This window comes from Hylobates moloch, unplaced genomic scaffold, assembly GCF_009828535.3.
Source record: "Hylobates moloch isolate HMO894 unplaced genomic scaffold, HMol_V3 SCAFFOLD_8, whole genome shotgun sequence".
Lineage (NCBI taxonomy): Eukaryota > Metazoa > Chordata > Mammalia > Primates > Hylobatidae > Hylobates > Hylobates moloch.
The window spans coordinates 65881680-65897455 of record NW_026652283.1 but is presented as its reverse complement, the minus strand read 5'-3'; the positions used below and the strand labels follow the sequence as shown (position 1 = coordinate 65897455).

Here is a 15776-nt window from a genome sequence, read left to right as displayed (position 1 = left end):
CCTGACCTTGTGATCCGCCCGCCTCGGCCTCCCAAAGTGCTGGGATTACAGGTGTGAACCACCACACCCAGCCAAGAATGTACTATCTTAATTGTAGTATGTTGTTTACTACTTAAAAATGTCCTCATATAAAGGCCCCATAAGGTTGATAGCATTCAGGGTTTTGAATGAGCTGTATGTACATTTATCAGATGAATGCCCTAAACAGGTATGGCAGAGGCATTCAGCATATGGCTGATTTTAAGCCCAACTCTTTTTTTCCATTTCAGGTCCCCTGAAGTCATGGGTTGCTGGCTCCTGCTCAGAGTGACAGCACCCTGTGGAGTCTGCTGGTACTGACCTAACCACCACAGAGCCCCACTGGAGCATGGAGCCAGCCTAGAGAGGGTCAGGTAGGAACTGCTTTTTCACTTTATGGCACGGTTTTACCAATTGGAAAAGAGTAATTTTTATACCCCAAAAGGGTATAAAACATTGGTGATTATTTTTGAAAAAGGGCTTTTCAAAACTGAGCCATATTGGAAAAAATCAGCACTTACCCGATCCTGTGCAAGCAGGCTCTAAACAACACCAGATTTCCCACAGTGTCCATAATGACAGTCACATGGCAGCACTTCTCAGATGGATGCATTGGATCTATGTGTTTGATGTTTATAAATAGTTAATAAATTAGATATGATATTAGTCTAGTTCTGCCAGCAGTCCTTAACTACCTTGAATGACAGAGTCCAAAGCAAAACAATGATGAGTCTTTTAGAAGTTTAAACATAATAATACGCTCCAGATGTTTCAGAACAGCTTTGTACTGTTTTTTTTTCATTCAATACTATATGTCTGAAAAATAGGCAAGTAATGATAACATTAAATGACCCATTCCTATGTGCTGTCTGAATATTTTACATGGATTATCTCATTACATCTTCAGAAGAACATTATGTAGTAGATAACTGTGATTATCCTCATTTTACAGATGGAGAAACTGAGACTTAGACAAGTTAAATAACTTGCCCAGGGTTACAATATTACTGAGTAGAAAAACCACATTTGAACCCAGAAAGTGTGGCCGAAGAATCTTTGTAATTTACCTGTTAGACTATAATTGTCTATTTTTTCTACAGTTGAGATAATTCTGGTGTCAAGGGGCTAAAGAATTTTCTCAAGACCAAACCACACATATTTTGGAAATACACAGTAATTGACCATGAGACATGCTGAGCTTAGTACTGAGAGAGCTTTTGCTTAAAGTGTATCTTTACCTTAAAAAAAAGTTACAATTCTAAACACTTCAAATAAGCTGACCAACCATATTACATGTTACAATAAACTACCATTGGACCATATATTCAGGTTTTTATTTTGTGATTGTATTCTCTAGAAGGTATTTCCCAGAGAGGTAGAGTAGAATATGCCAGTAACTGAGGCAGTCAGCTTAAACTAGTAACTACTTTTTAAAATATTAGCTATTCTAATGGTTATTATGTTAATATTTGAAAATATTTATGTAAGATAGGAGTTATAGGTATTGTATTTATGAATAGTGGTTAAAAAAACATGTCACTTAAAATGTTCATATGATAGGAAAATAATCCTTCCCAAAGGAGTTGTGTGTTCCCAAGATTACAAATAGAATGAAAGCAGTGACCAGGAAGGATTTCTTCATAAAATAAATCTTCAAGATGGGAGGAACAGCAGATGCCTCAGAAATATACAATATCTGTGGCAGACTAAAACCAAAAAGGAAACTCTTTTAGTTTAATACTTTCTGTCTTAACATAGCTTTAAAATTTTAAATACTTCAAGAGTTTGAAAATATAGTTTTGTAGAGATAACAGCATTCTAGATCTTTCATCAATAGTTTTTTTCCCATGACTTACTCATTCTTAAATTTTATTAAAAATAAGATGCGTTTTGTCTCAACAAGATTTGTACATTTCATGGTATTTTTTAGAAAAATTAAATATTTGAAGATAAGATTTCTTGGAGAGTTTGTAGTTTTCTTACGGCTCTTAATTATTAAATGAGGGCACAATGAAATGTATAACAAATCCAAATGGATGAAAAATATTTTTCACAGATTTTTAGGAGAGTTTTCTAATATTTATTTCACTATGTTCACATTTTTCTTGTTTTTTTTTAAAGAGTTTAATTTTTTTTTCTGAAGACCAATTTATCTGTCCTTTAAAAACAACATAGATGGTAGTGTTGAATCCAGCTGTGAAATGGATAAATGAGAAGTCATCTTAAGAAAGTAAAGCACGAATAGATTAGGGAACTGATTGAAATGCTATTGTTCCCACTTTATTTCTTGTGTACTAAAGATTTAACTTCTGATGAAAAAGAGGTGTTAAGTAAGGATAAGTAAAAGCTATTATTCAAATAATGATCATGTTTTGTCAAAATCTAGTGAGAGAAAAATACATGAACAAACTGGTGATACTAGAAGATGGAAGATTTAAAGTTGATTCAAATGGTACCACTAGCAGGATTCAGACTTTTAAATGTACAAATGCAAGCAATCGAATCCTATAAAATCAATGTGAATCCAGGATATATTGGAAAACTCAGCTATCCAGCTAAGGACAATCTTAAAATACCTACTTTTTGGGAAAAATATGCCATTATGAGCAGAAACTGGTGTTGGCCAAAAGTATTTTGTTAACATTTGCTAAGAACTAGAGCACAGGATATTAGAAACTGAGAATTATTCTTATTGGTTGGGGAGAGTTGTGCTTATTACCTATGTTTCTCTTTTACTGTAGCCCTACTGGAACACCTATTCCCCAGTGTCTTGCTTAGGTTACTAGATCCCCAGGATTTAGTTACTGATTAGAGAGTAAGGAGAAGCTTGGGCCTAAAAATGTTGCTAATTATTGTCAGAATCAAGTTTAGAATTAAAACTTACTAACCTCTGGTGAGTGCTCTTTCCATTTTATTATGCTGCCTGCCTTAATACCAGTGTTTTTCAAACAGTAGAAACCACTTATAAAATAACTTCTTACATAGAAACCCAGCATATTAAAAAGATAAGAACAAAGCTGTTCTATTTGAAGCCAAGGTAGAAAATGAAAGCCCAGATCATTAAGTCTTCTCTTTGTCTCTCTTTTCCTTTCCCTACCAGGTAATGCTAAAGAAACTTGAGCCTTTACATAGTATAGTTTTAATATGCACAACATACTGTGGAGTTTTTAAAGTCATGCATGTTTCTGTAATGGTAATTACCTCATTAAATATTTTTCTTATAAACCATTTTCTTTGTGTAATATCTTGATGTTAGCTCCTTGTTCAGCCCACAGTACAGCAAACAACATCTCTCAAAGTATAATGAGCATTTCATTTCATGCTTCAAATCCTCCAAGGCAGGATGAAAACCATCTTAAGGAGCTAGAGAGGGAGTTTGAGAAGGGCAAGGAGTCTTGTATGTAGTGAACTAGATACCCCATTTCTAATATATCTACCTTGCACCTTGTGCCTCTGGTATATGAATTTGATAAAAGGTGTATGCATGGAAATGGAAGAATAGTTTCTCAACTCATTCTCAAAGTTACTAAATGCTTGCCTGGAATAACATATCTTAAGCACATGGCCCTGCTTACTCACTGCTTGGGAATCACACCACAGTACTTACTTCTATTCCCCAGCCTTATACATTTGTTTCTGAAGCTTAGAGATGATCATGACATTGCTGTGCAGTTTTCTGCTGCTTACTTTTAAGTTGAAATCTCATTTTTGTTTCAGATTCTCCTTCTTCTGTGGTTAACAAACAGCTCGGATCCATGTCACTTGACGAGCAACAGGGTGCGTGCAACAGGAGATGCGCTATGCCCATCCATCCATAGCTTTATTGCAATGCATAAACTAAGCTCTCTCACCCTTTCGTAGCATTTCATTTTGATTATGGTCTTATAGTCAGTATTTTGTGGACCAAATTATAATAGGTGGTATTGTACATAAAAGGTCTTTTTGGCCTATTCAGATTATTTTCTATGTAAGCTAATTTCTCACTTTGGCCCTTGATGCCAACTTTGAACTCTCTCCCTATAACAAAATTATAATGGATGTAAACTATATCCATTTTTTAAATTCTAGGTATCTGTCATAAAATCATGTAGAACTGTGGGTGTGAGGTTAACACTACCTCGTTGCTTATGTAGGATAAGTTATTTAAACACAGTAATATTCTATATTAATAGATTGCTTTAGTAATGATCCTTGGTTGTATGTCTCACTTATCTAGTAGCCAAATTCCTGATAGCTTTAACTAAAGAATACAGTTACGAACCCAGAGGTAAGCTCAAAAGCTATCAATCAGAAGCTCCCACTTCCACTTGTACTTTTCAACATGGGAAAGGTATAGAATCAATCTCCAAGCCTTGAATAGAGCCTGATGCAATAAACAGGTTACTTATTTATCAGGCTTTATTACTAGCAGATCAAATACAGCACAGAGAAGGATTAGTAGAGGAAGACATTCTGACATGAAGGGACATCTGAAAAGGCTGGAGATAGGAAGACTATTTAAAAACTAAAAAGGCTATTTAGTGTTAGTGCAAATGTTTTACTATCTCACTTCAGAATTTAATGAAGTATTTTAAATATATTGTGACAAAGTATGATAAGTAATCTCAGTTAAGTCTTTAAGAATGACTTAACACGATATTCACTTTCTGTATTTAAAAAGACAGATAGCTGGACGTGGTGGCACACGCCTGTAATCCCAGCTACTTGGGAGGCTGGGGAAGGAGAATTGCTTGAACCCAGAAGTTTGAGACCAGCCTGGTCAATATAGCGAGACCCCATCTCTTAAAAAAAAAAATTAATTAGCTGGGTGTGGTGGTGCATGCCTGTAGTCCCAGCTAATAGGGAGGCTAGGGCAGGAGGATTGCTAGAGCACAGGAGTTCAAGGATCCAGTGAGCTATGATTGTACCACTGCACTCCAGCCTAGGTGAGTGAGACCCCCATCTCTTTAAAAAAAAAAAAAAAAAGGCAGATGATTGCCTTTATATATTTTACAAATGTTCCTTTCAAAAACATTTTTTTAAAATTAGCGCTAAAGCCATAAGATTTGGTTGACTGAAAGTTTACATGTTAGATGACTCATGTCAATAGTAATGCAGAAATTAAATATTGCTGTAGTACTTATTTGGTGTGAAATAGATGTAATTTAAACTATATTCTTAGAGAAATATTCAGAAACTAATTTTAAAGTGAATTAGAAAACTTCTTTTGTATTTCTGATCTTAAATTATTCCTTATGGGGCCAGGTGCGGTGGTTCACACCTGTATTCCCAGCACTTTTGGAGGCTGAGGCAGGCAGATCACCTGAGGTCAGGAGTTTGAGACCAACCTGGCCAACATGGTGAAACCCTGTCTCTACTAAAAACAAAAATTAGCTGGACGTGGTGGCCCACGCCTGTAATCCCAGCTACTCAGGAGGCTGAGGCAGGAGAATTGCTTGAATTTGGGAGGCGGAGGTTACAGTGAGCCAAGATTGCGCCATTGCACTCCAGCCTGGGCAGCAGAGTGAGACTCTGTATCCAAAAAAAAAAAAAAAAATTATTCCTTATGGACCTGAGATGAATTTCTGATCTTAAATTACTCCTTATGGACCTGAGATGACTTGTATTACTATAAGGTTTTCTGTTCTTTAGAAAGAAAGAATGAATGAATTGGTAAATTAATTTGCAAACTAAGGAATTAAGCATGTTTTATTTTATATGTTTATTACAGAGGTATTAACAATGAAGAATAATTAAGGCAAAACACAACTATAGCCTACTATATTAGACTACTGTTTATAACTACTCTATAATTAAAGGATTTTTTTTCCTAAGGATATATGGATTTAATAATATATCACTATCAGAGATTTTATAGCCAGATTTATATTCTAGTTAATCACATACAATAATTTTCATAGCATTACATTGAATATTATATTCAATTTAAGTTGATAATTTACATATGATATGGGATATGAGAGGAAGAGAAAAATTATGATTAACTCCCAGATTTTTTACATCAGTGCCTGGGTGGGGTAAATGGTAAGGCCATTTACTAGGGTTGAGTAGCTTGGAAGTAGAAATCAGGTGGTTCTTTATCTTTTTTGGCTGTGTAAAGTATGATACGCATTTTAGTCATGTAGGTAGAGATGCTATGTAAGAGGTTAGTATTGAGTGACTTTGGCAGAAGCTGCACCGTAGTAGACTATCAGAAATGTAGCTTTGTAATAAGACCTCTGAGCAGAAATGTTCTAATGGTGGAAAATATATCTAATTAATTAAACCCTGAGTTTTTACACACCTTTTTGTTCATCAGCATTACAACTTTTAAAGTACTAGGAACTTCGCATTGCAGGCTCACACTACCTAAAGATAACTTCTAAAAGTTAATAGAGACTGCCCACCACCAATTGTCTCTCCTAGACTAATGGAATAATCCCTTTACTAGTCTTCTCACATCCACTCAGGCTGTAATCTATTCTCTACCAGCAGCCAGAGTGAAACTTTAAGATGTAAATATAATCACGTGATTTATCTGCCTAAAACGTTTTAATTGCTTCCCATAGCCTTTCAAAAGAACCCAAATCCATACCTTGGCTTACAAAACCTACATGACTTGATTTCTGTATCTCTAATCTCATCTCAGGCCACTATCCCATCATTCACTAAGCTCTTGCCAAATAGACTTACTTTCATTTCCTTTATATCCCTTGTACAGGCTGTACATCCCTTGTACATGCTGTTCCCTCTACCAAAACTACTTTTTTGTTCAGCAACTTCTCATTTTTTAAACTCACTGAGATGTTACTCTCTCAAAAATAATATAACTTCACAATCTCTAGTAGGTCTCCTCTTTTTCTTCCTTTGTGACTTGTTATTTTTCCTCATTGCATTTGTCACATTTGTAATCATACATTTATTTAGGGGATTGTTTAATATCTACCTTTTTGCATAGTCTCTAAATATTTTCATTTACTATAATTTCCTCTATGCCTAAAATCATACGTTATGTGGTAAATAATATTTGTTAAATGAGTGAGTAAATGGATTCTTTAAGCAATTAATTATTTAAGAGCTGTAGGGATTACTTCAGCTTGGGGGAAATGTGATCAGATTTACATATTGGAAAGATCATTTTGGCAACATTATAAATGATTGATTGGAAGGAGTAAGATTGAAAACACCAAGAACATGTAAGAGGCCATTGCTATAGTCCACCTAAGAGATTATGAGGGATCCAACCTAAGGCAATAGTGGTGAAAAGTGGGAATGGACAGATTTTAAAAATAGTTGAAAGGTTGAATTCATGGGACTTTGAGACTGATAAGTTAGAAATGAATGAGAGTATGATAACCAGGTGTCTTGATAGGGTGATAATGAACCATCAGCCAAGATAGAGACTTTAGGAGGAACATCTAGCTGATTTGAGGGGAGAAGAAAGTATGTGAGTTTTTTTTAATGTTAAGTTTGAAGTGTCTTTGGATATCCACATGGGGAAATCTCATAGATGGTTGGATGGCTATATGATTCTGGAAGTCACCAAAGTGATATAAGGTAGAGATAAAGATAAGGAATCATTAGTTTATAGATAGCAGTTGAAACCATGGGAATGGATGAGATTGTCCAGAAAAAGAGGATAGTGTGAGAAGAGTAGAGCGCACTACAGGAGCAAGTAGACAAAAGGATCTAGCGAATGAAACCAAACAGGAATGATCAGAGAAGTATGCAGGGCAGAAAGAATGCCATATCCAAAACCAGGAGAAAAGAAGTGCAAGGAGGGACAGGTTAGTAATGCCATGTAAATCAATGATACCAACTCCCAAGAGGTCTGATAAATCATTTTTTAAATTTGGCAACGTGATTGCTTTGACGTTTTAGTTTGAGATATGATGTAGTGGAAGCAGAAGCCAGATAGTAGTGGTTTGAGGAGAAAGGTTTGGGGAAAAAAGGTAGAGACTTTGATATGTCTCTTTTCCTAAGCTCAATTAAGAATTGAAAGACAGAGCAAAGATAATGTCAGGTATGGGTGGTGGTATGTTCAAAACTGAGTGTGTTTATAGAGTAAATAGAAAGATTGTGTATTCAAGATGTAAGGGATAGTTGATGTCCCCAGATACGCTATTATTTCAAAATTTTAACCTTTACCAAGATTCTTGTTCTCAGTTTTACCATGGAGAATGGAAAAAGTAGTACATTTAATAAGTTTCCTATTTGAATATATCTCTGACTAATGATTATTTAAGCATATTTTAAATTTCTTTTTCATACTTTTAACAAAACACGAATGCTTTTTAAAAATTGATAGTTCAGTTTTATATTTATGTCACAAAATATTTCTTCACCATTTCCCAAGTGCCCAAGTGATTTTATATGTTGTTTAATTTAATTTTCCATAGCATTTTCATAGATTTCTTTACTTGGAAGGATTACCAAGGACAAAAATGTTACTAATAAAAATTTTTTTTAATTTTAGTGGACTTGCTTACTGAAGAAAATTTTTTCTTTGAATAATTGTATACACAGTATTAAACTGGTTGAGTGCAACTAGTGTCTTTGCTTATTTATCCTGAATTTTTAACAGAATCACAATTTGATAGAAGTATATTTAGCCTGAATCTTCATTCATTAATGCAGCTCCCTGGTTGTCTCAATAGTTTTACCTTTTTTAAGAAACGAAATTGTAGGGAAATAAATGTATAACATGCACATTGTTATTAATTGTATCCTATTATAAAATAATTTTCAGTGTTCTCCAAATTTGGAGTTGTGTGTAAACACATTGATGGCCTTTCTGTGCTAATTATGCATAAAGTGAAATTCTGTTTGAGTAAGCACAATAATGTCCATCATGCATCTTGTTTAGTTTGAACAATATGTTTTAATGGGTAGTTTTAGTTTTCCTTTTTATCTCTCTACTATAAGAGGAAAAATTCTCTTCTGACATATGTTTCTCTTACCTTGTTTATATTATTAAAACTTAACAAATTTTTCCTCTTAAAAATATGTAGGCCAGCAATTTCCCCCTTATTTTATTTTAAAAAATAACAACAGCGGCCGGGTGCGGTGGCTCACGCCTGTAATCCCAGTGCTTTGGGAGGCCGAGGCAGGTGGATCACAAGGTCAGGAGATTGAGACCATCCTGGCTAACACGGTGAAACCCTGTCTCTACTAAAAAAAATACGAAAATTAGCTGAGCGTGGTGGCAGGCGCCTGTAGTCCCAGCTAATTGGGAGGCTGAGGCAAGAGAATAGTGTGAACCCGAGAGGCAGAGCTTGCAGTGAGCCGACATCACGCCACTGCAGTCCAGCCTGGGCAACTGAGCAAAACTTCGTCTCAAAAAATATATATATATATACATATATATATATATATTTTAATATATATGATATATATATATATATATATAACAGCAAAAAGAATATATAATTGTTCTTTTGAGAACAGTTAACTTTTGAGAGGATATAAGAAAGTAATTTTGTCTGAGTTTTAGGTTTTGGCCATGATTGAAACAAGTTGCTTTCTATTCCTTACAGTGATTCCATTACGTGGAAGTTGACAGTGCCATCAAGTTTGAAACTTACGTCTGTAGGCAATTGTGCATCTGCAGGCACTAATTTTCTGTTCTAGATTTAAAGAAATATAAACACTAATTTGTAGGTATGAAAAGCATGAATGTTAATTTTCCACTATGTATCATTTTGTATAAGCTGACTAATGTTTGTGAAACATTCATCTATAGGAGACTAGTGGATAATCAAAAACCAGTGAAACAGATTTTTACTAATTCTACTAAGGTAGATTGGGAAATGGAAAAGTTGGACCTGTCATGCATTAAATATGTATTACCTTAAGATTATATACTATCATCAAATTGAAATTTCATTTTAGTACTATTATCTAATATTATTTTAAACTTATATTGACAATTCTAATTTTTATTAAATAAATATCTAGTGATTGAAGCTTGCTGTATTAATAAGAATATAAGTTCAATATTCACCACACTGGAATACATCCGTAAATAGTATATTTTAAATTCTAGTGAAATAATAAGTTAGTGAAATAAAATTTCATTCTAAGTTCTTTGTATTTCTTAGAACTAGTTATCACTTAGTTACTTGGAATGAAGTAACTAATTTCTTCCTATCCCCAACTGCTAGGTCTTGATTGTTCCAATTAATGATATATTTGATGTTTTGGAAGTTAATCCCTATTTAAGTTTTGTTGCATATGCTCATTTGTTCTACTCTTCTGCTGATCAAACCTATACCTCCAGTTTGTTTTTTAACTTAGAATTGTCTGTCATAAAAATAACTGACGTTTATTGAGTTTTTTGTGACTAGCACTGTGTTAAGAATTTAACATGCATCATCTAATTTGTGCTAACAATGAGGTGAATTATCTTAATTTTACTAATGAAGAAACTAAGACTCCAAGAAATATGTTAAGATGAGTTAAATAAGTGGTGGAGCCATATTTGTATGTCTGTACTTCATTAATTCAACTGATATGTAAATGCCTACCTACCTTGTGGCAAGTACTGGGATAGGTACTAGGGCGCATGAATAAATAACACTACTGTTTTCTGTACTGGGAGCATTGAGTTGATTTATAATAATAACAGCAACAACAACGTAGACATTTAATACCACATTTTCTTTGTACCAAACATTGCTTGGAGCAATTTTTTATATGTTGATTTACTTAATCCTTACCACAACCATATGTAGTTGGTACTATTATTACCCCCATTTTTCAGATGAGGAAACTGAGGCAAAGGGTGGTTAAGAATCATGTCTAAGGCCGGGCGTGGTGGCTCATGCCTGTAATCCCAGCACTTTGGGAGGCTGAGGTGGGCAAATCACGAGGTCAGGAGATCGAGACCATCCTGGCTAACACAGTGAAACCCCGTCTCTACGAAAAACACAAAAAATTAGCAGGGTGTGTTGGCGGGCCCCTGTAGTTCCAGCTACTTGGGAGGCTGAGGCAGGAGAATGGCGTGAACCCGGGAAGCGGAGCTTGCAGTGAGCCGAGATTGCACCACTGCACTCCAGTCTGGGTGACAGAGCAAGACTCCGTCTCAAAAAAAAAAATAAAACATGTCTAAGGTTGCACACAGCTAGTAAGCGTTAGAAACGTGTCTCAAACCCAAGCTGTCTGGCTCTGGCATCGGTGATCATAACCACTTGCTTTGCCTGATCTAACAGTAAAGATGGATGGAAAAAATAGAAGTGTGATGAGTGTTATATAAGGAAGGGGAAATAGCAGGGTTCAGTGTGGAACGTAGGAGAGTGGGCCTTCATTCCTTCCAGTTGAGGGCCAAATAAGGCATCCCTGAGGAAGAGACATTAAGCTGAGATCTGAAAGGTGAGCCTGAATAAGTTAGGTGAAGGAGCATGAGTAAAGGGAAGCATGAATAGCATATGCAGAGCCTCTGAGATGCCACATACAGGATGACTAGGAGAATCCCAGTATGCAGGACAAAGTGACTTTTTGGATATTTTTAGGTTTGGCATTTTTATTTTAAGAACAGAGGGAAGCTAATGAAGTGTTTAAATTAGGGAGCATGGCTATGGCCTGATACTCCGAATGGAGTATGGAGAATTGATTAGAGACTGAATCACTTAGGAAGTTCTCCTGGTAATAGAGATTTTGATCTGGTGATAAAAGTAAGGTAGGAGAGATGTGAAGAGATTCAAGAAATATTTAAGATGTAGAATAAACAGGACGTGGTGGTAGATTGAATGAGACAGGGATTGAGGAGGAATCCAGAGTATAAGTTGCAGTAACAACTTCAGAATTTTCTTATGAAGATAGTTTAGTGATAAATAGCAGTCTGGAGAGGCCAGGACTTGTGTCTTAAATCTTTTGTAAAACAAATACACTGTTTTTACTTAGGTTATACATTTATTTGTGGTGCTTTGTGGGAGGTACTGATGGAGATTAACAGGTGACTTTTTCAGCCACTGCAAGAGTAGCTCATGTTTTGATTGAGCACAACTAAGTGGATGGTTATTTTCTTAAACAGGTAACCCTGGAAAAGGGATGAAGCATGGACGTGTAGGGGTAGGTGATCATGAACTCAGTTTTGAATATATTTAGTTTGAGTTATCTGTATGAGATACCCAAGTTGAAAATCGGTTGGGTAGGGCCGGGCGTGGTGGCTCACGCTTGTAATCCCAGCACTTTGGGAGGCCGAGGCGGGCGGATCACGAGGTCAGGAGATCGAGACCACGGTGAAACCCCATCTCTACTAAAAATACAAAAAAAAATTAGCCGGGCGTGGTGGCGGGCGCCTGTAGTCCCAGCTACTCAGAGAGGCTGAGGCAGGAGAATGGCGTGAACCCAGGAGGCGGAGCTTGCAGTGAGCCGAGATCGCGCCACTGCACTCCAGCCTGGGCAACAGAGCGAGACTCCGTCTCAAAAAAAAAAAAAAAAAAAGAAAATCGGTTGGGTAATTGATTGTGTGGGTATAGAGCTCAGAAAAGATATCAGAGCTCAAGAAAAAAATTTGGGAGATTTTTGCATACAGATGTTAACTGAAGCCATGAAGTAGATGGAATTAACTAGGATGAAAGTAGAAGAGGACAGAGTAAGAGAGCTAAAACATCTCAAGAAAAATCAGAAAAATTCTAAAATTAAAAGATTTTGCCAGCGAAGAGCTGGTAAAGGAGATTGAGAAGGAGCAACTAGAGAGGTGGATGGCGACATAGAACAGCGTGGTGTCTTGTGATCAAGAGAAATTTTCAAATATGAGAGAGTGTTGTCTGCTGGAAGGTCAAGTAAATTGGCTCCAAAAAAATATCCCCTAAGTTAGTCAATGTGGGAGTGATTGAGCCCATTAGTAGAACATTTTCACTAGAGTGATAGAGACATAGGCCAAATTTTAGAGCAGGAGACGAAAAAATGGAAATGAGAAGAAAAGCAATTCAAAACAATAAGCTAGGAGGACAGTAACTCCTAGGGGAAGTGGTTAAAGGGAGTGTTCTCCTAAGCTGTCTACCTCATTTGTTTTCATCTGGAAGTCACATTTTAACTTGTTAATTTATCTACAAAATGAGAGTGTTATTTATGGTAGGCAGACTTGATTTTTTTTTTCCAGTAAAGGAGAATATACCTGAGGAAACAGTCATGAAAAGAAATACTGGAAAAGGATTTTGGCAGGGCTTATGTGCCACATGGCATGTGGGTATATTTACTTATTTTCATTCTATACTGTTCTCCCTCTAGACTGAAAGTGAGATAGGAATAGGAGATGTTTATGAATACAGGTAGTATATAAAACTACTGGTTCTGAAGTAGGAGAAAAGGAAGCAAAGGTCAAATGGTTACCACATTTCAACCCATAAATTCTAAATACTGGTAGGAATGTGGAACCAAGCACAATTTCAGTCTAAATGTATTGAAATCACATATTTAAGTTCAATTCACATTTCTATGTTATGTCATGAAAAAAGTTCTTGGGTTAAAATTATTATAATTGACATAGAGTTGAGTTGTGATTGCCAGAAAATTTGACTGAATGTTAAAAACATTAGAGAGAATGGACTTCTAATAAATATCTGTACTAAAATTGCACTTTGTTTCATTTTGGCTTGCATAGTATCACTTACTTCTGTTTTATAAAGCCAGATTTGCACTAGTGTAAGCACTCATTTTTTAGAATGAAATGTGTTGCCTCACAGTTATCTGTAGGGTAGATAGATCTTCTCTGTTAGCAGTCTACTCCTGGAAGCAGCATCTCCACTTTGAATCCAGATATGCTTCCTTATACAAATAGTTGGAAGGAGAATTGGAGATACTCTAATCTGGAATCTACAAAAAAGTTGTGGATTCCCTGACCTATGAAAATGGAAAATTTTGCATTGGTTTAAAAAGTATGATTGAGAAATTTAAGTTGGAGTGCAAAATGTGGGGAGATAGTTAAACTTTATTATTTTTTCGGAATATTTCACCATATGTTTTATTTCCATCTTACTTTGGTTTTTAAAAAATATTTGGTATAATGAAATGGGAAATAGAGTATCATTATATAATCATACACACGTCATTATACAATAGAAAACTCATTAGGTAACAGTATTTTATTTTCATATGTTCCACAGCTTATCTAAACTACCATAGTTAATTAATGTATGATTATAAAGTTATAATAGTGACCCAGCAGCAGAAAAAAATATTGGGCATGATGGTTCTAAAGAAATTATTGTTGCTATACCCTAGTTAATTATCTTCATTTTGAATATTTGGTTTAGATTTACATATGAGATAGATTCTCCAGGGGTATCCCAGCTTAAAGTCTGGACATCCTTATCAGTATTTGGATATTTAGATCTATACCAACATTTTGAACAGTATTTAAATATACAAAATACTCATAGCATTTTTTTTTTTTTACTACGGTTATCACATGTAGTGTTTTTGTATGTCTTTGAGCATTTTTTAGAACCTCTCATGATTATAATTTCCTAATGGAAATGTACAGATTAAATCATTTCACAGTGTGCATTACAAAAAATAGTTACTTTGTGATTTTATGCAAAAGACTTGAAAGATACCTAATTAAATACATAACAGTTCAAGGAAACTGCTTTCAAATTATATTTCAGCTTATTCTGAATTTTTTTCCTGAGCCAATGCACTATCCTGAGAGGTCTCTAGTAGCATTTCTGAAAAGGATCTTTTAAGTTGGTTTCCTGAATCTCAAGTTATGGACTTTTCACTTCTAATCCGCCAAAATGAAGTCCTTTACAGTCTTTCATCTTGATGTTTATGTGGTTATTGCTGTGCTTCTGAAGCATGTTTCAAATAAATGGTAATTTGCCTCCATAGAGACCACTCTAAGCTGCTGATGTCATCATTTGTTCTTAATAACCATAATTACTGAGCAATCTAAAAACTTAGCAGTGTTGAACAAGGTAAAGGGATTTTTTCCCCACTATATTGTCTGTGTGCTGAGCACACTACAAATAAATAATCTCCTGTAATGTTTTTAGAGGAAGAAATAGTTCAGTCTGTTAAGTGCCCTAAAAGAAGATACAACATAGTTTTCCTATACTATGATGCCAAAGTGATAAATTTGGCTACCAGAACTCTTACCAGTTATTAATGTTGTTGATATGAATTATTTATTTCTGAGGAGTAACAACACCAACAATTGATATTTCTTAATTAAAATAGTTACTTATCTAAGTAATCTTTTTGTCTTTGTAGTCAGATTATTTCTAAGATTGTATATTAAGTAGGAACTTCATATAAAAAGAAACCTCAGTGGGTACAGTGGCTCACGCCTGTAATCCCAACACTTTGGAGTACTGAGGAAGGAGGATCACTTGAGGCCAGGAGTTCAAGGCCAGCCTGGGCAACATAGACTCCATCTCTACAAAAAATAAAAAAAGAAGTTGGGCATGGTGACACACACCTGCAATCCTAGCTACTTGGGAGACTGAGGCAGGAGATTCACTTGAGCCCAGGAGTTTGAGACCGCAGTGAGCTATGAAGGTGCCACCACGCTAACCTGGGTGATAGAGCAAGACCCTGTCTATGGAAAGGATGGGGTGGGGGAGGAAATGTCTGTAACTAGAGAAAAAATTAAGCTTATTGTTTTTCAGTTCATCATCTGTAAAATGGAGATGACAATACTGATTACAAAGATTTTTTTAAAGGAATGTATGTATCTTGGCACACATTTATAATTGATATATATTCATAGTAATGCTCAATAAATTACAGTTATTAATATGATGGCTTTCTACATAAAGCTATTTGTGTGTTTA

The 15776-nt window shown here is 35.4% G+C and overlaps 1 protein-coding gene across 7 annotated transcripts in view; it reads left to right on the top strand.

Annotated features, from left to right (window-relative positions):
• The window catches only part of DCAF6 (DDB1 and CUL4 associated factor 6), a 133798-nt gene that overhangs the window by 78058 nt on the left and 39964 nt on the right, over positions 1-15776 (top strand). For 5 of the 7 annotated variants that reach the window (XM_058441853.1, XM_032161082.2, XM_032161080.2 and 2 more), the window contains one exon: positions 3736-3795. The exons of the other annotated variants lie outside the window; for them this stretch is intronic. In XM_058441853.1, coding sequence (XP_058297836.1) covers positions 3736-3795 — 60 coding nt within the window. The remainder of the gene's footprint in view (positions 1-3735; positions 3796-15776) is intronic. 7 annotated transcript variants of the gene reach the window in all.